A 21577-nucleotide genomic window follows, 5' to 3' on the forward strand; every position below is an offset into this window, starting at 1 on the left:
CGAAACGTGCGGTAGAAAAAAAAAGAAAGGCGTAAGAACGACGATAAATAAAAATAAAATTGTAAAAATTGTTGAAGGAGCGCGGAGGTCGCGAATCGTTAGCGTTGCTTGTTCACCGCGTTATAGTCTTCTTTGCACTTTCTAGCTGACACCTCGACTACTCTCCGACGCTTTTTTTTCTACTGCTTTTGCTTCACCCCGTGACGGCGTATACCTACTTCTATCTTCAAGGTATTCCGACAAGCCACCAGCCGCTCTTGATCCTTCGGGGCATCTTCAAAGGTGTAGTAACTCCTTCAAAGACAAGGGTACTCGTTTTACAGAGAGCGAACGAGAAATAGAAGCGAAGATTTCCAACGCCCTAAAACTTTCCATACCTACACGTGTGCGATTTGCATAACCCACGTAACACGATCCACTCGTAAATACGACGGTGTGCGAGATACGGTATAATTGAAGCGTTTGACTCGCGCGAAAAATTCTATTAATTGGGTAAAGTTGATGGAGGGGGGGAGGGGAACAAAGAAAAAAAGAAAATGTAAAAACTAGAGCATCCGGAACATCGTTATTATCGCGATCATCCCTGAGCGAGAACGGCAAAATAGATTAGGAGCGGGGGTTTAGAGGGGCGGTGGATTCGATTGGGCGAGAAGAAACAGGCGGGCGGTTCATTAGATCCGGATTATTCCGATTCCGTTAGCTCTGATCTCCGATTACAACGGAACCCAACCGGATTCCGGGAGGAATTCAAATTATAGCCACCCGACTGTAGCTGTACGTGGAGGATCCGTGCGCCGCGAGATAACCCTATGATTTTACAACTAAGGAAGGATAACGATCATCGGATTAAAAAGCTTCGGCCCAAGATTATCGGATTATTTTTATTCGATTCGTCAATTCACCCGATCACGACGATCGCCGCGGTTTTTTTCGAAAATCAAAAGCAAAATCGAATGAAAATACACAACCGCGCCCCCGGTATACCTGTTTCGTATATAAATATATATATAAATTATACCGTTGAATTTTAGCAGACATTTTATCGGTACATACCCAGGATCAAAACCCGGCGAGTAGTCTATTAAATGCCCATTCATTTGCATACCAATGCATAATAATTAGTCGCGAATACTAGTGTCGCGGGGGAGATAATGGCTGGATGTTGTTGCTGCTGCTGGTGCTGCCGGTGCTGGTGCCGCTGGTGCCGCGGGTAAAACCATTTCTCCCTCTAAATTCACCCCTTCGTGAAAACCCGGGTCACCACCGGACGGTTAATGTTGTACGATCATCGTGTTTTCCGAAAACCTCCCCCCCCCCCCCCCCCCCCGAAAATTTGTAAAACACGAATTACCCGGATCGCGCACGCCTATGCAAGTGGTTGGGTAAAGTTTCTGCTGTTTTTTTTTCTCTTCTTCTTTCTCTCTTTTTTTTGTCACCGCGTATTCTCCGGTGGGCATGGAATATGGCGGGGAGAGGAAGGGCGGTGGTTTTGAGGGTGAAATCGTCGCTACCCGGCGACGCGACGAAATGGATATTTGTGGCCTCTGTCTCAAGAGGGAAATGCCGGATTCAAATGGTATGCAAAACAACACCTTTAACGCACACCGGATGGATATGAATGGCCCAATTCCAAAAGCTCCGTTACAGCCCCCTTCCCCCCCTCCACCCCCTCCATTCCATCCCGAGAGTCACTCGCTCTCTCCGCTGCAGCTGCAGAATTGCTACGGAATAAATTCCACAAATCTCCTCCTCCCATCCCCCGAATAACCACGAGCGTTCAAAATATAACGAGCATTATTTCAGCATCAAAAGATACCGCGAATCCGATACACCTTCGCACCGAGAATAATGACATAATAGGAGGTTTTTTTTTTTTTTGAATAAATGAATGGATTAATTTTCTTTCCATTTTACTTATCTGAATAACAGGATGTTTTATTGTCTATATGTACAAACATTGATATACATTTTCATTTTTTTTTCTTTTCTTGAATTTTTTTTTTTCTTTGGTTAATTTTGTTCCGTCTTTCGCCGGTGAATTTTATTTTGAGCCAATCATCGTTTATAATCTATCCATATCCAATAATTATTAATATAACATGAATAATTTAGTTTTTAGTTTTTAGTTTTTTTTTTTTTTTTTCTCCAAATTATTATTTATTATTTTTTTTTTCAATAAGAAGCAATAATAATCATTATATACAACTTTCTTGTACGCGAGAACTTCTCGTGTAGATATCGTGCGTACGATGAACGGGAAGTGTGTTTGGTCTGACGGGACTTAATTGTTTGCTTCCGGGACGTTCCGTGAAACCTTCGGAATAAATCCACGAATCTTTGCCGTGAAGTACGGACGACGGCGAGGGATAGCCGAGGTCCTCGATACTGGCGAAGTTTTTTATTCTCTCCGGTTTCTTGGCGTAAGTCGGCTCGAATATATCCGGTCTGCGATCGAGCTTGCAGTTCGGAATGACGTCGGGATCGTCGTCGAGCGAATCCGTTACCGCCTGGTTGCCGTCCCTCGGAATGATCGTCTCCTTTACCTTCGACACCGAATTACTCCGAGGTACGCGAGGTTGGCGATTCTCGTCCTTCGGCTCGTATTGAAGGACTATCTGACCGGGTATAACTCCGGCCTTCGAAGGTCGCGACGGATGACTTCGACGGTACAACGTCAGGGTTATTCCGACGACCAGTATACCGAACGCCGTTATACCACCGGCGAAACAAGCTACCAGTAAACTGTAGTCGCTCGATTCCGACGAGTCGCGACCTAAATTTAGAGAGAAAAAAGAAAAAAAAAAAAAAAAACGATTTGTAAAATTTACAAAATTCTCCGGAAGGGGTGAACTGACCCCTCCGCACCGAGTTCGATTCGGGATTTTTCTCGTTCATTTTTTTTTCTTTTCTGTTTTTTTTTTTCCCGTACAATTTCGAAAGCGTAATTTCTGCTGCGCCTTGGTCCATTATTGGATAACGAGTTTATCTGGGAGGGTAAAAAATGACCCGACCGAAATCCGACAGAAAGATTAAGAGAGCTGTAAAGCTGGAAACATAGACTTCTGAGTCCTGGAATCCCGAGGACAGGGCAGGGGCCAGGAGTCCTTGGGATTCAGGAGGCGCGTTGGTTCGTTAGCGTCAGTCCCCGACTCCGAAAGCTCTCTTTTTCTTTCCCCCGTCTACCCCTCTCTCTCTCTCCGGCTCTCTCGCTCCCTGACTTTCCCGTAGATATATCGCGTCATTCCTTGCCTCGGGAGTTGCCCTTCCTACCCCCTCGGAGTAGCAGCTGGGAAACGCGGGGCAGCCCGTACCGTGTTTGTTTTATTTTTGTTTTGCTTCCCCCTCCCTCGCCTCCGCCCTCCTCTTTTTTTTGTAACAACCGTACCCCCTTTCCTACCCCTAAGGAGAAACGGAGAACAGCGTTAACGTTACCGCTGCGCGTCGGACTTCGCGGACACATACACGTGATGCCCCGTAGCCCTGCCCGCCGGTAGAATCCCCGAAGTCCAGACTACGCGACATGAATAAGTCATGAGGATGGAAATTAAAGACGATATAATAAATGTAGTCCGGCGAAAACGTCGGGCAGGGACGCAAAAATTGGCAATTCTTTCGAGAGAGGGAGAGAGAGAGAGAGAGATCGAGAGAGAGAAAAAGAGACGGCTGTGAATTCGGTTATTTATTTATTCTTTCTAACGTATGTAATGAAATTTGTTTTCCACTCACCGGTCGTGTACATGGCGACCCCTTTGAGCGTTATCGGTTCCAATACGACGGGGTCGCTTCTCCCCTTGGCGTTAATGGCGTACAATAGAAGTCTGTAGTTTCTTCCGGGTTCTAGGCCAGGCACCTCGAATATCGGACCGGGAAAACTACCGCCTCGGTCGGTCGTCGTGTGGTTTGAGTAAATCGTGTTGGCCTGATAGACGGTTTCCTCGCTGTAGACTTCCAATTCGAAACTGGTTACCGGTAAACCGCCGTCAAAACCTTCGGCGCATTTCACTATCAGCCAATCCGCCTCTCGGGAGTCCGTCGACTTGGGCTCGTCGACCCCTTTATTTATTTTATTTTATTTTTTTTTTGGGGGCAGAAAATTAGCGAAAATCAATCGACGGCAGTCGGAAAATAGACGGGGGAAGGAAAAAAAAAAATAAACCCTCGCCGCCACTCACCCATCCGATAAGCGTAGGGTCCCGTAGACTGTACGGCGGTGCAGTTGTGGAGCGGATAAGGACGCCCGGCAACGATTATTTGAAAGAGACACGGATTCCTTTGACGTCCCACTCGGTTTCTCGCCCAACACGCGACAGTTCCGTAATCCATTTCGGTGGACGGTGTGTAATTCAATCTTGAACCGTGCCACTGATTTGTCAAAGACCGCACGGATTCTACCTGCGAATATTTTGTCGCCGGCACGTCTATCAGTTCGCCGGAGTTGTTGAATGTCCAGTGAAAATTTGTCGGCGCCGGTTTCGACTGAATACCGCAGACCAGCGATATCGTCTCGTGCTTCAATGCTCCGACTACCTGCATAACCGATCCGTCCTTGCAGATTGGAGCGTCTAAATGAAAATGATTCTCATTCTCGCGACATTCGGACCGACGTACTCCTGTGGTTGTTGTTTTTTTTTTTCCCACGGGTGGAAAAATTGGCGAATTTTTTACTCACACATCACTTCGAGGGTCACGGGATCGCTGGATGATTTACCCTCCGTGTTCGCCGCCAGACACGTGTAATCGCCCGTCGAGTGACGAGTCAGACTTTGGAGGACTAGGGAACGGTCGCTCAATATAACCCCGAGGGACACGTTCTGGTGTAATTCCTTCCCATTTTTGTACCACGAGAGTTTGTAAGCCTTCGGATTCGCCTTCACGTTGCACTCGAAGTAAACGTCGTCCCCCTCTTTTATCTCCATCGCGTTTATGCTCGAGCCGATTCGTATCGTCACGATCGGTAGGTCTGAATTGTTGTTGTATTTTTTTTTTGATCATATTTTTTTTTTTGTTTCGTGCACGTTGTTCAAAACCTGCGATCATTAGGGGGAGGCGAAGGGGGAAAGAGGAGGAAGAGATTTACATTGACGAACGAACAAATGGGCTTGACTTTGAAAAGGAGCGAATGTTTCCCTTTTTCAGTTCTGTTTTTCTGGCTTTATTTTGATGCTCTGCGGTTTGAGGGTTTGCGATACGAAAGCTCGGGGGATTTATAAGCCCCGGGGTGGGTATTGGTCGCTCTTATTTTAGGCACGATCTGTGGAAACCGGGGCACCTTTCCGAGGCTGGGTCGGAATTTAGAAACATCGTTTTCCCCGCGAACCGCAAAACAGAACCCTTCAATTAGCCGCGAATGTTTCTCAAGTTTGAGGTTTAATGGCTCGAGTGGGATATTCGAGTTGTTCGGGGTGAAACTACCCCCAAGATCACCCCGAGCTTTGCCACCTCCTCCTCCTCCCCCTCCCCCTCCTCCTCCTCTTTACCGGATGCGCGGAGAGGCGAACTCCTCCGACCCCGGGGGCCTAATCGCCGGGGCTGGAGGTTCATTGTCAACGATTTCTCTACTTACAATGGATAACCAAATGCCATCTGTCCTCGAGCGCGCTGTTTGGCACTTCCGGGTTCTCGGCTCGGCACGTCAAATATTTCCCATCGTCTTCTATCGTCGGTACGTAGCTCAGGATGCTCTTGGTCACGTTTCGAAACTCTGCAAACTGTGAAACGTAGCTTCTAAAATACCGAGATTACCGAGTTATGGTCAGCCATGCGGTAACCGAGCGTCAAACCCCCGTCGTTCGACTACCCCCTCGTGACCGAGTAGTAGCGCGATATCTCTATATACCTATACTGCATACACACAACATCGCAATAATCGTACTGAATTCCATTTACATTTCTCGCCATGTGTTTCACCTGGTGATCGCCCTTCCACCAGGTGATAACCGCCTTCGGTCTGGACCCCGAGCTCGTGCAGTTGATCTCGTATGTCCGAAAGGCCGAGAGATGGGATTCCTTGCTCGTTATGTTGACGGCGAACGGTTTTACTGCAAGTAAATCCCTCTCCCTCTTCAATCGGCCCCCACCGAACGGATTAAAATGGAAAATTCATACGATACTCACGATTCACGTTCAGCAGGACCTCCGCGGTGACGGCCGGCACCAGCATAGTGTTACTCGCCTGGCAAATCAATCTCGCACCGAAATATTCTCTGGTAATTTTTTGTACCACGAGGTGATTTACCGTTACATCGTCGTCGTCCCTACCGAAGGAATCGTCCAGCATCTCGTTGCCGAAATACCACGTTAATCTGGGCGCCGGTCTTCCACCTGAGCTTTCGCAAGTTAGGCTCAAATTTCCACCCTCATTATAAACCGGCGATATATTCTCTATGGTGCGACGGTTTCCGTCTAGAATTACCGGTCTCTCCGGCTCAACTGTGCGTGACATTGAAATGTAGTAGAGTGAAAATAGATACACGTGGTTTTTATCCATCGGCATCGACGACGAGCTTACCTATCACCGTCAGATTTATCTTGACGTTTCTGGTCGGGCTGTTCTTGAAGTCGACACGGCATCTGTACACACCGGCGTCGCCGACTTTTATTCGATTTATGACGAGTTCCGACGGCTTCGTGGTGACGCTCATCAGGGCACGCTCGCCGAACGTCTTCGAATCCGACCAGAATTTCGCCTGATCGAAAGCTCGACCCCTAACGTCGAGCGTGTACACCGGTTCGCCGTCGTTACCTTCGTTGTACCATAGGACCATGAAGACAACGTCGTCTCGTGAAGGAGGGGACAATTCGCAGGGCAAGTGCGCCTTGTAACCGGCCACCGCCGGGACCTCGATTATCGGTACTGTAAATAAAATCGAAGAAATTCATGAGGCGTAACGATCGTCGCTGTCGAGCTTCTACTTTTTTTTCACCGATTTAGCGTGAAAAATTTTTCGGTGCAAAGAGATCTCCGTTGGTCGGATCGGGCGCGTAATTTTGCCGCGGGGGGGGGGGGGGGGGGGGAGGGGTGGTAGTTGTTCTCTTTTCGGGCATAATATACGTTGCGCCAGAAGGTATAAAAAAAGAAGATGGAGGTTAGCGAGTGGGCGGACCACCAGGTGAAGGAAATTACATCATAACCTTTGCCAGGAATCCTATTGATCCATCGCGGCAAACTGACTTCGCTCATGCCACGAATATGGTCGGAGGTCGAGGCTACCGGGACCTGCACCGTAGGGGTGTCCGGTATTTCATTCCCTCCGCTAGGTTCTATTCCCAGCGAGATGCGAGGGAATGGTGGACACGACGCGAGGGTGTGTAGCTATACCGCGATCGGGGGTGAAAAGAATAAGATCGCAAGCTATCGGGCGTAGTCCCGGACCTCGCGAATACCGAAAGATAATAATTCTCGAAAATCGAAGGGGTGGGGGGGAGGGGGAGAAACAGGAGGGAGAAAATCGAGCATCCCGCCCTCCCTGACCTATTCCATTCTCGTTCACACGTCCCCTCAGGCCTTCCATGGGCGAAATTAATTTTCCCTACACCTACCGAACGCTCGTTCCACGCTCGGGGAGGAAGAGGACTAGCTCGATAGGATGGGATTTTTACGCTCCAACTGTCCGCCTCAAATACCGAGATAAACAACCACCGGTCAAAACTATAGAGGGCTCTATTTCGTGTGTCGGGGTAACCGCGCCACCCCCCGCACCCCCCCGCACCCTCCACCCCCCCTTTCCCTCGCCCCCCTCTTCTCTCGTGGAATAGTTGCCGTTTCGCCATCCGCTCGCGAGTTACTGCAAATTGGCCGATAGTCAGCCTCCCTTTGCAAACCCTGCACCATATCCGATACCGGCTACACTTGCTGCAGCAACATTACGTTACGTTACGTTACGTTACGTTACGTTACGTTACGTTACATTACAGATACGTTATATACGACCCCTTTGCCGGAGGGATGCGAAGACCTATGTGGACTCAATTAATTGGTCTACAGTTTGCTCGCGCTACTCAATTTATACCCGCGATCGTAACATCCGTCCTATATTTCAGCGGCGCCCTACAGACCCCCTTCCCCCCGGTGCTTGCCGTTCGAATTACTCTTTATTTTTCATCAGCCACGGCTCCGTTTTCATCCCGCAATTCGAATCGAGATACCGCCACGACGTGTATGGCCCATCGACGAACGACTGCATGAACAGTTACGTTATCTGTTTATCCCGCGAGCTCAGACGATACGGAGATCGTAACGATCGTGCATCGTTTCCAAATGTACCCCTCGAGTAACGGAGGAGAGGCGACCGTTCGCCGCGGAGATTATTCGGGTGCCATCGAAACGCGGAACCGGTCGACTCCGGGACCGGAATCGCGAGGGGGGAGCTTTGAATCGGTAATTTCGGAAACGCGATAAGAAAAAAAACTGAACTGAACAAACGATATTTAAGGAGTGTGTGTGTGTGAATTTGTTCGCGCGGTTCTTGTGTTATTTTTACGAGGGATCTTTTTATTATTCCGCGGAGAACGATAAAATTTCCGTCGAGAGTGTTATTCCAATTGGTTTTCCAACGGTTTTTCCGTCGATGGAATTTGACGATTCGTCGCCGGTTTGTTTCTTCGTTCCCGCAGCAGCAGCAGCAGCAACAGCAGCAGCTGAAGGGGGGGTACCGGAGGGGGCGACGAATCCGACGACGACGACGATTGCGACAGACGGGGTAAATCAAAGCGCATCGAGACGACTGCTGAGGACGTTACGCTCGCCATCGGTATTATATAAACGTCCGCGAACCCCCGAGGCTCCTAGATTATCGTTTAGAGTTTCGGATCTCAACGCGTGTCTCGTCCTCGGATTCTAGATTTCCAGGATTTTCATCCGTCCGCATCCGTCTATCTATCTCTATAGTCCCTATGTAGGAATATATATATATATACACATATGTAGAGCTGTGTATTGGAAGGGGGCTATGTATAATGCACATCGTGCGTACAAATCTGTTTACCGTACCACACATACACGACTAACGACTAGCGCTAGTTCCGACTAACTTCTCCGTCTGTGTTTACCACTCCGCGTGTCTCTCTCTCTCATCGTGTTGGACTGAATAATTAGTAGGCAACCTCTATGCCTGCACCCTCAACGCAAACTAGGCTTGTTTAATACCTGGGGTATATACGTATATGTAACTAGCTCATAGCGATGAAATTACCTCGAAAGTTATGACCTGCGGTTTCATATTTTCCAATAACTATGTATATCGGTTTCTATGTTGTTACATATATATATACATATACCTACGTATACATATATCTGCCAATACTAATTATGTTATCGGCAATAAGTTTCATTATAACGTAACGCGAGCATCACGGTTGATAGCAGAATTAATTTTTATCATCGTACCAGATCGAATTTTAACCCAAAAACAACTGCGAACTGGGAATAAAATAAATCTGAATCTCCGAACGGCGGTCGCGTACCACATTTAACACAGTTTTTCCATTCCAGTTTTTGATTCATTGACGATATATTCTCACATCTGTGCGTGTAAAAAAAACTACCAATACGATGTTCCGCGAACGTGCGCTCGTCTCGGTTAATATTTATTAGCGTCTCCGAGGCGACCGACGTACGTACCGTACGGCGGAGTTCGCCACGCATAATTTTCGGAGATTTCAATGCCGCGTGATCAACGTGCAGCGGCGTAGTGGGGTACGTACGTACGTGTCGCTCGCTATCGGGTATCACCTCGTCCCGCTGACTGTGAAATTGGCTGAAACGGGAAATTCGGTCGTTCGTAGTGGCCGACGCGTATAACTTATAAATAATTCAGGCGATTCTTCGTCAACCGGTTTCCTCGCACCTGCCGCCTCTTCTCGCTATGATTGGCCATTCAAGGTCATCGATCCTCTCCGACGACCTTGTCGAACGACGCGAAACGCACGAAAGTTCAGACATCAATAGACCGCATAATTTCGGCGTAGATCAAAAAGATTATAACGCAATCTATCGCCCGTTTTACAAAATTATTTTCAAACACCGTTATTTCAATAGGAGGCTCCGAAACGTATCCCGAGTCGGTTAAATAAAAACTTCGAACGCGGCGTAATAATAATCGGATCTCTGATCCAATTTTCAAACTTTTCATTTGATAACTTGTGTATTAGGAAATTGAGTTTTCTGACGTACTAAAAACCGACTGGGGAAAAGTTTCGCTTGCGGCATCGTCATCGCGTATTCGGCTGTACTATCGAGGCGCGGAGGTGTGAACTTGCGATATCGTTGTTGCGATATCGCATAATTATTAGCGATTGGGGGTTGAATATTGATTACTCGTTGAGCGGGTTCGAAAGTATATACATATAAGAAATAAAGACGGCTAGCCGCCCGGAGAAGAGAGAAAACTCTTTAAAACTTTTCGAACGCGTCGAGAGATACACCGCGTTATGCATTTCTAAAAGGGATAATGTACGAAGGATACCGTCCCGTATTTTCAGCGGTACGCCGAAAGCTTCTTTCAGAAAATATACCAACCGATCAACGGCGCAACGTTTATCGCCTGTACTCCGAACGCGCAGCGAATACGATATATTCCATATGTGGTCGGACTCGATCGTCGAATGAAATAAGCGGTACTAATTTCGAGAACGGAGATAAAATGGAGGAAAAAAAATCAACAAACAAGATGTATATATTTACGTACGTACCCGTGTACGGATCGTATACCGCGCTCAATCGACGTTAATATATTTTTCTCTCATTTTTTATTCTCCTTATAAAGGTGTTTACGAGCGATCAGAAAATATCATCGCGTGTATTTCGACGGTTTTCAAAAGGATTTTATTTTTATTTTATCATATTCACCGGTTTTTTTTTAGATACGATCAAACGCGGTTGCGAGAAATTATTGATTCGCCGTTAATCACGTGGGATATTAAATATTGAAATTTTATCTACCAAAACCAACACGACGCGACCGTGGTCCGCGATTTTTAAATTTTCCGCAGCAGTAGTACAGCAATTAACATCCGACCGTTGAAATATATTCATGAGCGAGAGGGGCGAAACGTAAAAATGGGGGAGAGAAAAAAAAAAAACCCCCAGCAAATCAACGCCGGCGGGTACGTACATCTCGAGTATATGCAAAACATTTCGAAATTGGAAAACCGATCGCTCCGAACATCTAGTTGATAACTTAGAGATGTATGGGAACTTCGGAAATCCACGCAGTTTTATAGAAATATTTTACTTTTTTAACTCCGAAATTTTTCTATCGGGCTGACGATCTCCCCCCTGCAACCTCATATCCCGAGGTTGAGATCGTATTCGTGTTCGAGATAAGGCGTATACCCTGTATCTTTTTCTTTGTTTTTTTTTTTTATTCTTCTCTCAAAAAACGTACATCGAGAAAAATATCGCCTCCGTCTCGAGGAGGATGATAAAAAAAAACTGCAAAAGGAAACAACACCGAGTGGAAAAAAAATGAATCGAGTGCAGAAAAGAGCGGGAGAGGGAGGGTGGATTTTTCTTTATTTCACGAACGACCTCTCACGCTTTTCTACGATGCCACCAAAAATGGCCGTTCGACGCCCGACTGATTGGTCACGGCGATTGTCTTTCCACAGCTCAATTGTGTCTTACCAGCCTTCAGAAAAATCCCGAAACAACCGCCGACGATAAACTACGATGTCGCGAGTCTAAAAATCATTGAGAAACTCTGCAGGGAACGCTGATAAATTGGTTTTACCCTCGTCTCATTTCTACGCCCGAAATTTTCACTCGGAAATTTTACTTTCATGAGCTTGGAAATGAACAAGTTTTCGGGAAAATCTTCCGGATCGGCGTGTACACGCGTTCATGAATAATTAAATACCGCTGCGGTAACGACCTTTTAATATCGAACATTATCATTATATTTCAGCTAATCATCTTTACCGATCAATCTTTTTCATTTATTAATCTCACAGCGCGGGTATAACGTACCCAGCTAGAAAGATAACGAGTTATAGGCTCATATCGAACTTCGTGAAGATTGGAAAAGAGAAAGAAAAGAAGAAAAAAATAATAAAAATAACGAAGACGAGTACGACGTGTACACGGTTCGCCGTACTGTACGTCGGTTTCAGGATGTGCGGTGGGGGACGGGGGGGTCGGTGGGATGCAAGCAGGGGTCAAGTTGCAAATTTATGGTACGGCCGAATAAATTAAACTTGTTCATAACTTTGAGAACGAGGGTGCTCGGTAGGATTTTGATAGGGAGAACGGGCGGGGTGGCGACGGTGTTCATTTCGAAAGAGGAACTGCCTTGGGACGCCAGGGGTGCTTCGGTTCGTGGCTTCCTTCCTCCGTGGGCCGTCTTAAATTGCGACGGTATTTCGTTCGAGTGAAACGAGATTATGCAGCGCGCTTATTATTCAATGTGTACACCGAGGTCCGATCGGAAATATGAAAAGTAAATAAGAGATTCGATTTGCGCGAGAATACGATGGAATCGCGAGGGAGTATAATAAGAATAAGGGACGATAATAATGATGATAATAATAAGAAGATGAAAGTTAATAAATGGGAATATATAAGATCCCCGAGTGAAACGAGACGTAGTAAGAAGAAGCGCGCGTTTTCTCTGTGTATTCTTATTATTATTTGCCGTACTACCGTGCAACCAGAAAACTAAAGGGAAGACAGAACGAACGACTTTATATCATCTTTCCTGCTGCTGCTGCTGCTGCTGCTTCTGCAGCAGCGGCGGCGGCGGGACCAGCGGAGTAAATTACAGCGCGCAAAGGAACCGGGCAGATTGCGTTCCTTGGTTCCGCAATTGGTATTAATTAACTCTCTCGCTCCCTCCCTATTTTCTCCTCACTTCTTTCTATCCACTTTCCTCTTCTTTCATTTCACTCCGCGAAATCAACGCTCAATTCACTACGGTAGGGACGCGCGGAACGAATGGAAAACGCCAAAAAAAAATCATTTTTTCGTCGTCGATCGAGGACGGCGATTTTTTCATAAGCTAACGTGCAAATAAATCACCTGCGCTTTGAAGGGGTTACATAACAACGCTCTTCTACCTGCTTTATCTCTTCCCCTTTCATTTACGTTCATTCTTTATATTCCTTTGTTTCCCTCCCGCACGTATACCGATAATCTTTGACTCGCTTTTGCTCGACGCTTTGCCGTCGAGTAGCTGGAACACGTCGCCGTCACCTCCGTCAAAGTAGATGGCGCAAAAACCCATTTCAACTTCACTTGAAGAATATAAGTTACTTTAATATCAAAGATCCAACTACCTAAGTACGCTATATCTGCACCACCGCGCGTAATGCGAACGAGCCGATCCAGCCGCTTTTGCCGTGTGCAACGGTCACGCGAGTGCCAGTTAATTTTTTTTCCCCCTCACCCACCCTCCCCCTCCGCTCACCGGCTTCCTTTATTCCCGTACTTTTTTCTCCAACAATTTTCCGCCACCAACGGCTACCGATGTAATGCGATAATTTCGACCCACCGGTACACGACGATCCGAAAGTCGTTCGCGGTTGACGATGTTTTTTTTTTTTTTTCCCCTCTATCCCGAATTAGATTCCACTTTTCTCCTTTCCATCGCGAGTTCTTGACCCACTCAATTTCGGGTAGAAATCGGCCCCAATAAAAATAAGTAACAAGGTGAGGCGGTTCACGAGAGCACGTCGACACGCGAAGCATTCGGAAAAACCGAGTCGATAACGCCGCTCCGCGAATCGATACAAAACACACACACGCACATTCCTGTACACGGAGATACCGTTCTTCCGAAAGGAAAATTCTGCTGACGTTGAACGATTTAGGTACGCGTCGCCGTCGAGATAAACTTCCTAATTACGCGATGATACATTTTTTTTTTCCAACGAGATATTCTCTCATTCTTGATCCCGTTGTTACTTTTTTTTTTCTTTCTTTTCATTTTCACGTACGAAATTTATCTGCACAACCCCTGAAACGGCGTTTGTTCAACGCCCCGCGACTCCTGGGGTGAAGTAACCAAAAAAAAAAAAAAAAACAAAAAGAAACCCCCATGAAAAAGGGAAACAAAATCAGATGACCTAATTAAAAAAATTTTTTTTAACATATTATGCCCTGACCAAACGATATTATAATGTAATTTACGAGCAATAAATTACAATATCTCTATACACACAAAATTTTGTAATTAAACGTTATGAACACCGCGGCGTACCCGCGCCGATATTACGCAGCTGTGATGATGCCCGAAAATAAGGAGGCGTTTTTTTTTTTTCCCCACTCTTTTTTTCTCTCTTTACTTCTAATGCGTTCATGACGCAGATTTATGGGGCAATTTTGCGTGCAATGGTTCCTTTTTTTTTTTCCTTTCTTCCTCTCTTTTTCTCTTCACCGATCGGTTTGAAATTACGCGTGACTTTTTTCACCCTTTTTTTTGGGACGGCTGCAGTGTGCGTGTTTTTTCTGGTTTTTTTTTTTCTTTCCTCTCTCCGGCTATCCGGGCATTCGTGAGCTGTGGATAAATTTCAGCGGGCAATGCGTTACCTATTGAGAGTGGGTTGGCGAGGGTGAGTGATTGTGACTCGGGGAGTTCGGATGCGCCTATATACCTATACATATATGTATTGATCGGAGTACGACACTACGACCCTTGTACAATACCAGTTCCGGTTTTGTCGCCATCTGTACATCGCTGCAGAGTGCTGCAGCAATTTATTAAGACGTACGTACGTACGTAGAACAGAACTCCGAGGTCTTATCTGGATACGAATTCAGCAGGTGCTCGACGATTCTAATTTATCTACGCCGCGTACACCGACCGTTCGAAGCGCGAGAAGCATCCTTCGAACATCCCGTAACGAATGAACAATTTTTCTATTCCAGGTCGAAAAATTAACGATCGAGCCTCCTCTAGCCGGGTCGAGATCAGAAGAAGCATCCGTACGTGCGACACGCGCTCAATGGAGAGAAAAAAAAAAAAAGAGGAGGAGGAGGAGGAGGAGGAGAGGGAGGAACGCGACTAGGTAAATAGAAGGGTAGGTATGTACACTGTTTGCGAGTTAAGTTGCGACCCCAGTTGAACAAAGTTTCGAGTGTTCATGCGGCTGCGAGTTTCCCGTAAGTTTAACTCCTCACGGTAAACCTGGAAACCTGCGGACCTGCCGCCTACTTGCCCTGGCTGCCTAACCCGACCGGGCTTTCTAATTCTTATTCTTTATTTCTCGCTAGTTTCGTCCTCCGTCAAGGAGAATTGAAAACTGGTAAGAATCGACGGTCGATAGAGGGAGATTTTATCGATGGAAATGAAATATTTATTGGATAACTTGGTCGCTCGGGCGTTGGTGTATAATGGTGGTGAAATGGGAAAACAGGAAATTATAATTCGGCGAGACGAGAGAAAAATGTAGACCGGAAGTTTGACGGAATATCGGAGGGGAAAAAAAAAATGGTAACTCCGTCCCCGTTCGATCTGGTTTTTTTCTCGTCGGATTAGTTCGGGATCGGATTCCTAACTAATATCTATACATCACTTCTTGTCGACCATCTCGGCGATCGAGTGAAGCAGATATAGTTGGTACGATAATTGAAATTCTTCAATTTACTAAAAGTTTCCAATTATAGTTTGTCGAACTGAATCCCTCGCGATTACATGAAAAACAGAGTTCCGATAATTAAAATGAAAATTATTCATTATTCTATTTGGGGAAGACGTGTTCCACCGTATCTTTTATCGTTAAATGAATCGACTGACTTCACCGCTGTTCTCGATATCATACGAGAATAGACGCGCCGAAAATAACGCGACATTTGAGAACAAAAATTCACCGATACCGACGAAATTAGCGAATGAGCCGAATTTCCGCACGTGTAAATTTCAATTACCCCGTTTCGACGGAAATATCGTTAACGCCGAGATACGAAGATAAAAGACACGTTACAGCGTCGTGTGCATAATGGAACTGGGAGAGCAAACGTAAAATGAAAATGGCTGGATGTACGAATTAATAGAAATAATTATTAACCACTTTACGTATACGGAACAATATAATTGAATCTTTCGTGCGTAAATAACACGGTCTTTGTTGTTCAAAAGTAGCTGGTGGGCAGAGAATGAGATAAAGAGAAAGAGAAAAAGGAAAAACGTGCCCCGGAGGCCTACGCGACGTAGATTACAATAACCCACGCGAACGAAACTCGTCTCGATATGGAATGAGAAAAAATAAATAATGAATGAATTAATTCAAATTGATCAAACGGAGTTCGGAGAGAAAATCTTAGGGAAATCGAAAGTTTCGTCATTCGGAAATAAATCATCGTAGCGAAACACGTCGCGTCGCCGTCGAGGATGAATATCGGGAAATTGATTCGATACTTCCGTCGGTATCTGTAATAAAATTAGCCTATCGTCAAGATACGTGTTTATCGATCTGTGAAAATTGATTGTGCGTGTGTAACGATAAAAATTGATGGTGGTTTATTACCTGAAACGGTTTATTTGCTTTTCTTTTCATTTATCATCTGAATCAACTTACTTGGCTTATCGACGTCGCTTATAAGAACTTCCGCCTCAGCAAATATCAAAATGCTAACTAACAAAAGTCTCTTCATTATTGTATGTTCGAGACCTTTTATTTCTTCTTGTTTTTTTTTTTCACAGTCGACCGCCGCAAGCTGTTCGACGTTTTTTATTCATTTATTCCATTTTCATTTCATTTCCGTTCAAAAATCTAAAATAGATCGAGTTGGGTACGGTTGTATCTTGAATATCGTACAAGTAGACGTAATTTCGTGATCACAGAATTGGAAACCAATAAATAACGCACACCACCACTTCTCTCCGTGCGCTTCTTCTTGGCTCAATTTTTCATTTTTTGGCACGCTCTTTGCAATTCAGAGTGTACACGCAGATACACATGCGAATGCACTGATTCGATAAAGAGACAATATTTCATCAATCGGAAAAAACATTCAATAATCAACGAATTATTTTTTCTACGTAACAACCGTTCGAATCACAAAAAATTAATCATCTCCATGAACGTGTCTGATTTTTGTTTAGAATTTTTTTTCGTTTCAAATTTTTTCAATTTTCACATAGTGGTGATTAATTTATCGCATTACGATTAAACTGCACCGATCATTTGTTACACGTGGGGAAACTCTTCTTTGAGAGATCAGAATTTTACGTGAAGATCAATCTTTTTTTTCTATTTTTCATTTCCAAAATTACATGCACACACTTTTTGCATCTTTTATTATACGTTTACATTGTTTACTCTTTGTTCGATTCAGTACACGCTGCACTACGTATGTTAAATTATTCGAACAGTCTATTTATTCATCGATTGATTTTATTTATCGTTGAAATGGAGGGGAAATAAAATGCGATTCGATAATAATTTTTTTTCGATACATTTTAAAAAGAACCATTTATGCAACACGTGAGATAAGAGAAAAGAAAAAATTGTCACGGTCTTTTCAAAAATTAAACGAGGTATGATTTCCACCCCTAAAGCTCTCGGCTGGGGGCGCGCGCGCTCACTGCTGCGTAGCGGCGAACAAACTGACTCTGGGTCTTCCGATTTCGGTCTTTATCGGGGTTTCTCGTACGTTTCCGTCACCCTCCGGAATGGTTAACGCGTACCCCTAACCGCTCTAGTCATCCCTTGCGATGTCCTACCAATTCTATACCGTTCTGCAACCCCCGACTCTTTTTTTTCTTCAGGTTTTTTGTTTCACCGTTTCTACTTCGCGTCTTCTTCTTCTTCTTCTGCAGTTTCTTCAGCGACCCCTCTGCAGCTCACCCCATTCGGAACGGTTCGAAACGGTGGGACGGAACCAGATAAGAAAAAAGCTCACCCGAACAGAGATCGGCACCGAACGATCCCACCAACCACCCTCGAGATCCTGCACCCCCTTCACTCACTCGCGTCTATTTTTATCTCTCACATCCATTCTACTCATTCCGCAGCAACAAACCGCCCCCCGACTTCTTTTTTTCTCTCTCGCCCACCCTCCTCTCGATTTCGAACCCCTAATTTTTATTTTTCAATTTTTATTACAGCTCCAATCAAATGACTCATATACCGTCCGTCTGCCGAATTCGTTCGTTTGTAATTAACCTCGTATCACGTTAAATTCCCCGTTCAAAGTTCGTTTCGGACTTGGCGAAGGGAGAAAAAGCAAACACAAAAATTTTTTTCAATTTTATTTCAACTGTTTTTGGGCGTAAAATTTTTCGCCGTTCGAAAGGCAGCTGAATCGCAATAACGCGAGATGTTCGCTGCTCGTATCGATAAAATGCTGATATGATTCTCCTCGTTTCTTAGCGTATCTTTTCCGCGAAGGTATCCACGGAATAATTAACGGGGAAAAAGAGAAACGGTTCGATGCGGTGCATCGGGAGGAAGCGAGCGAAACGGTCGGAATGTTGAATTTGATGTATTAAAAGTTCTATCGTAATAATGATCAGAAGCCGGCTATAGCTTTGTGCGGAAAATTCGTACTTTCGATATTTCGAGGAGCTTTATATCCCCGCGGACGTCTACACAATATAGATATGTATATAGCGCACACCGCGGCGGTGCAAGGGGTGCGGGGGTAGGGACGAGCTTTCATTATTCGCTGAGGATTCCTCTTTGTCTTTTTACCCGCCTCTCTACATCTCTTTTACTTTCTCCCACACTTCTATTTTCTCATCTTCTTTTTCTCCCTTATTTTCTCGTCGTCACCAACCACCACTACACCACCCGCCGTCACTACCACTGAAGCTCGCTTGCTTTGAGATTCACGCCCCGGACTGTAAGGACAAAAAGGAACCCTGGGCGTCTGCCAGACCTGAGAAAAATGACAAACTCTGAGTTCAACCTCCTTCTCTTTCTCCCTTCCTATGTGCCCTTTTATTCCGTCTTTTATCTCATCTTTTTCTACTTTTTTAACCCCCTCCCCCTCCCCCTACCTCGTACCGGTCACGGTAGAGCGAGCGGTTTTCGGAACCCATTCCAAATCACGCACCGATTCCGCCGTGTAATATGAAAGCGCGTTCGCGTTTTTTTCATTCTTCCTCTTCCGATTTATTTCATTCTCTCTCTACCATCGCCAACGGTGGATGGGGTGTAACCCGTGCAGCGGTATAGCGACGGCACGCGATCATCCCCCTCGAGATTCCTGGCGGGGATGTATTTCCGAATAATTTCACCTGCCCTCCCCCTCCCCCTTCCCATTCGCCGAACATACATATATGTACGAGTTTTATATATCTATAGACCCGTACCAAAAGTCCGCACAGAGCGCCGCAGCGCCGTGGGACGACGAAAGCCCGGACAGAACAGAAACGAACCAAAATTCAGCCTGCTCCCTCTCCGCTTCCCCTTAAAACCCCCGGCGTCTGTCTGTGTAACGATCGGTGATAACTGGCGCGCAAATTCCGTTGGGAATAAAATGGTTTGTTTGTTCGTTCGTTTGTCCGTTCTTCGCGTTCGATCTCCTCCTTTGTCTTTTTCTCTTTTCTCTCTTTTCTCTTTGTTTTTTTTTTTTTTTTTCTTTTCGCTACCCCTAATACGTCGACGTGTCTATACCGGCGAGGTACGTGTGTACACGTATATATACACGAAAGGAGGTAAAGGAATGGGGGTTTGAAAGCCGATATTAGAACTGCGCTACTCCTCTCCTCTCTTTCTTTCTTCCTCTGCAAGTTTTATCCCCTTTCGTTTCCGTTCGCCAGGGTAGTTATTTCATTACCAAAGTCAAACAGGGGTCCTGAAGTTGTAACAGTTTTCAAATTTATACCGAACCCCCTATTTTTACTACTCAGCTTTATACCGGCTATACCCCGAACTTCGGCTCTAATCCGAAATATATACTCATGGGCTTCCCTACTTTTTTTAAAGAAGAAAAATTAGTATATTTATTTACTACGAAAAAGAGGGGGGAATTTAAACCCTATGTATAAAACTTCTGTTTTCTGCTGCCCGATTTCATTTTTTTTTTCATCTCTCTTTTTTCTTCACCCATATTACCTTTAATGGCCATTTTATTTTCCAAGAATTTTTAATCACTGGACGACATGGTATAGGTATATTCAATTATCACTGCTCCTACCGTCTCGTCTAAGTTTTATGGTTTCCCCCACCCCTTTTTTTTTATTCCGTTTTTGGTATACATATTCCGGAAACTGAAACCATATTATACCCTACCGGGCTTATTTAACGGGTGAATGATAACGAGTATTCTCTACGATAAAATGTATATTTTTTAGAGCAATATAATGCTCTCTTTTTTTCTCTTCATTATTCTTAACCATTTTTCAAAACTCCAAGTATATACGTACATAAATTGAGACGCGTTACGACCGACGTAAAAGAATATACGTTCATCACGTTTTTTTTTTTTTTTTTTTTAAAGAATAAATGAAAATTCATTCAAAACACTTGGGCGTATATGGCCAAGTCTAATAAAACCCTATCACCGTCACTCTCCACAGCGAAGGAAACTTTATAGTCGTTTCCCGGCATCGAATCGGGCAGTAAATCGACCGTCGGCGACCAAAAAGGCATCCCGTATAATCCCTGCGTCGAAGACGAGAAATGGAAAAAAAAAAATAGACGCAAGAACAAATAAAAATTAACCAACGTTATTAATCGAGGGGTGGTTTGTATCGTATCAACTGACCGGTGGTGGAGGACATCTGTCGGCGGTAACTCCCAGCAAGCTCAAAATTTTTCCCATCACGATGGGCTCGTTCGTCATTTCGCACAAGGGCATCGATACGGATATACCACCGGATACCGTGTAGTCACCCATAGATTTTAAATAGAGATTGAAATGACCCTGTTAATGAGATATAAAAATCGTGACAACGATTCTAAGCGGAGATGCTGAGGATCGCGATGAAAAAAAAAATTTAACGAATTCATTTCGCTTCATTTTACAATTGGACTTACCATAACCGAATCGGGTAGTTGTTTTATGAGTGTGAAATTGCTCGATAGTCCGCTGAACGTGCTATTCAAATATATAATTTCGATCTCGCTGGATTCCTCGTCGAAATATTCCGGATCCATGAAGACGACTTCGGCTCCTTCCAAGTGGCAAATCAATCCCTTTGAAAAAAAAAAGGAAAAATTTACCTCTCCGATAAAATAGAAAGACAAGTCTAAATCACCTGAATTTGCGAGATGCAACTCGACGCGACGAATAGAAACGAAAAAAAATTCTTCCCAATCATTTTGGTCGTTATTTTCTCCCCGTTATTTCTTTCTCAATGAAATATACCCATATCCGACGGACGTGTTGTACGAGATTAAATGGTGACTAAAAATTGAATCGTAATTCTGTTTGTTGCCGGTTATTATAGCTGCCCGAGCCTGTTGCCAGAGGGGATGTAGGGGGCGGTGGCCTTATCTTTCGCATCTTCCGACACGCGAACTGATTTATTTAACAATGTTTTCTTTTCTTTTTTTTTTTTTTTCCCCGCCATACATTAATTATTCCATCGTAACTCGTAGCGATCGTCAGTCACGAATGTGGATAGGTCGTACGTATCGGTATGTAACTCTCGAACGGAGGAGATACTCTACGATCATTGTAATCCGGAATTAG

The 21577-nt window shown here is 44.8% G+C and overlaps 2 protein-coding genes across 3 annotated transcripts; both read right to left on the reverse strand.

Moving 5' to 3' along the window:
• Positions 1-1902: 1902 nt before the first annotated feature.
• On the reverse strand, positions 1903-19208 carry LOC105689358 (hemicentin-1-like). Of its 2 annotated transcripts, none has more exons than XM_012406302.3 (9): positions 16510-19208; positions 6509-6853; positions 6115-6429; positions 5887-6038; positions 5564-5708; positions 4670-4960; positions 4173-4562; positions 3727-4053; positions 1903-2773 (listed from the first exon to the last, which is right to left on the reverse strand). In XM_012406302.3, exons 1-9 carry the CDS (start codon positions 16583-16585, stop codon positions 2196-2198), a joined length of 2619 nt encoding a protein of 872 aa, XP_012261725.2. In that variant the 5' UTR covers positions 16586-19208; the 3' UTR covers positions 1903-2195. The 2 variants fall into 2 exon arrangements, with proteins under 2 accessions (XP_012261725.2, XP_048508609.1); XM_048652652.1 differs by lacking the exon at positions 16510-19208 and adding an exon at positions 9386-9758.
• A 1000-nt stretch (positions 19209-20208) lies between these two features.
• Positions 20209-21300, reverse strand: LOC105689399. The gene is made up of 4 exons (XM_012406389.3): positions 21141-21300; positions 20920-21078; positions 20648-20806; positions 20209-20544 (listed from the first exon to the last, which is right to left on the reverse strand). The coding sequence occupies exons 1-4, from the start codon at positions 21201-21203 to the stop codon at positions 20398-20400; spliced, it is 528 nt and encodes a 175-aa protein (XP_012261812.2). The 5' UTR covers positions 21204-21300; the 3' UTR covers positions 20209-20397.
• Positions 21301-21577: the final 277 nt, after the last annotated feature.

The sequence above is a fragment of the Athalia rosae genome, chromosome 3, assembly GCF_917208135.1.
Source record: "Athalia rosae chromosome 3, iyAthRosa1.1, whole genome shotgun sequence".
NCBI lineage: Eukaryota > Metazoa > Arthropoda > Insecta > Hymenoptera > Athaliidae > Athalia > Athalia rosae.

Excerpts from the sequence above, each read along its gene's own strand:
- LOC105689358 (XM_048652652.1), bottom strand. The coding sequence starts at position 9,467 with ATGTGGTACGCGACCGCCGTTCGGAGATTCAGATTTATTTTATTCCCA. Across the intron at positions 6,854-9,385 it reads TTGGGTTAAAATTCGATCTG|TACCGATAATCGAGGTCCCG; the intron begins GTACGATGATAA and ends TTTTATTTACAG. Across the intron at positions 6,039-6,114 it reads GGTCCTGCTGAACGTGAATC|TAAAACCGTTCGCCGTCAAC; the intron begins GTGAGTATCGTA and ends ATTTACTTGCAG.
- LOC105689399 (XM_012406389.3), bottom strand. The coding sequence starts at position 21,203 with ATGATTGGGAAGAATTTTTTTTCGTTTCTATTCGTCGCGTCGAGTTGC. Across the intron at positions 21,079-21,140 it reads GTTGCATCTCGCAAATTCAG|GGATTGATTTGCCACTTGGA; the intron begins GTGATTTAGACT and ends TTTTTTTCAAAG. Across the intron at positions 20,545-20,647 it reads ACAGATGTCCTCCACCACCG|GGATTATACGGGATGCCTTT; the intron begins GTCAGTTGATAC and ends TCTTCGACGCAG.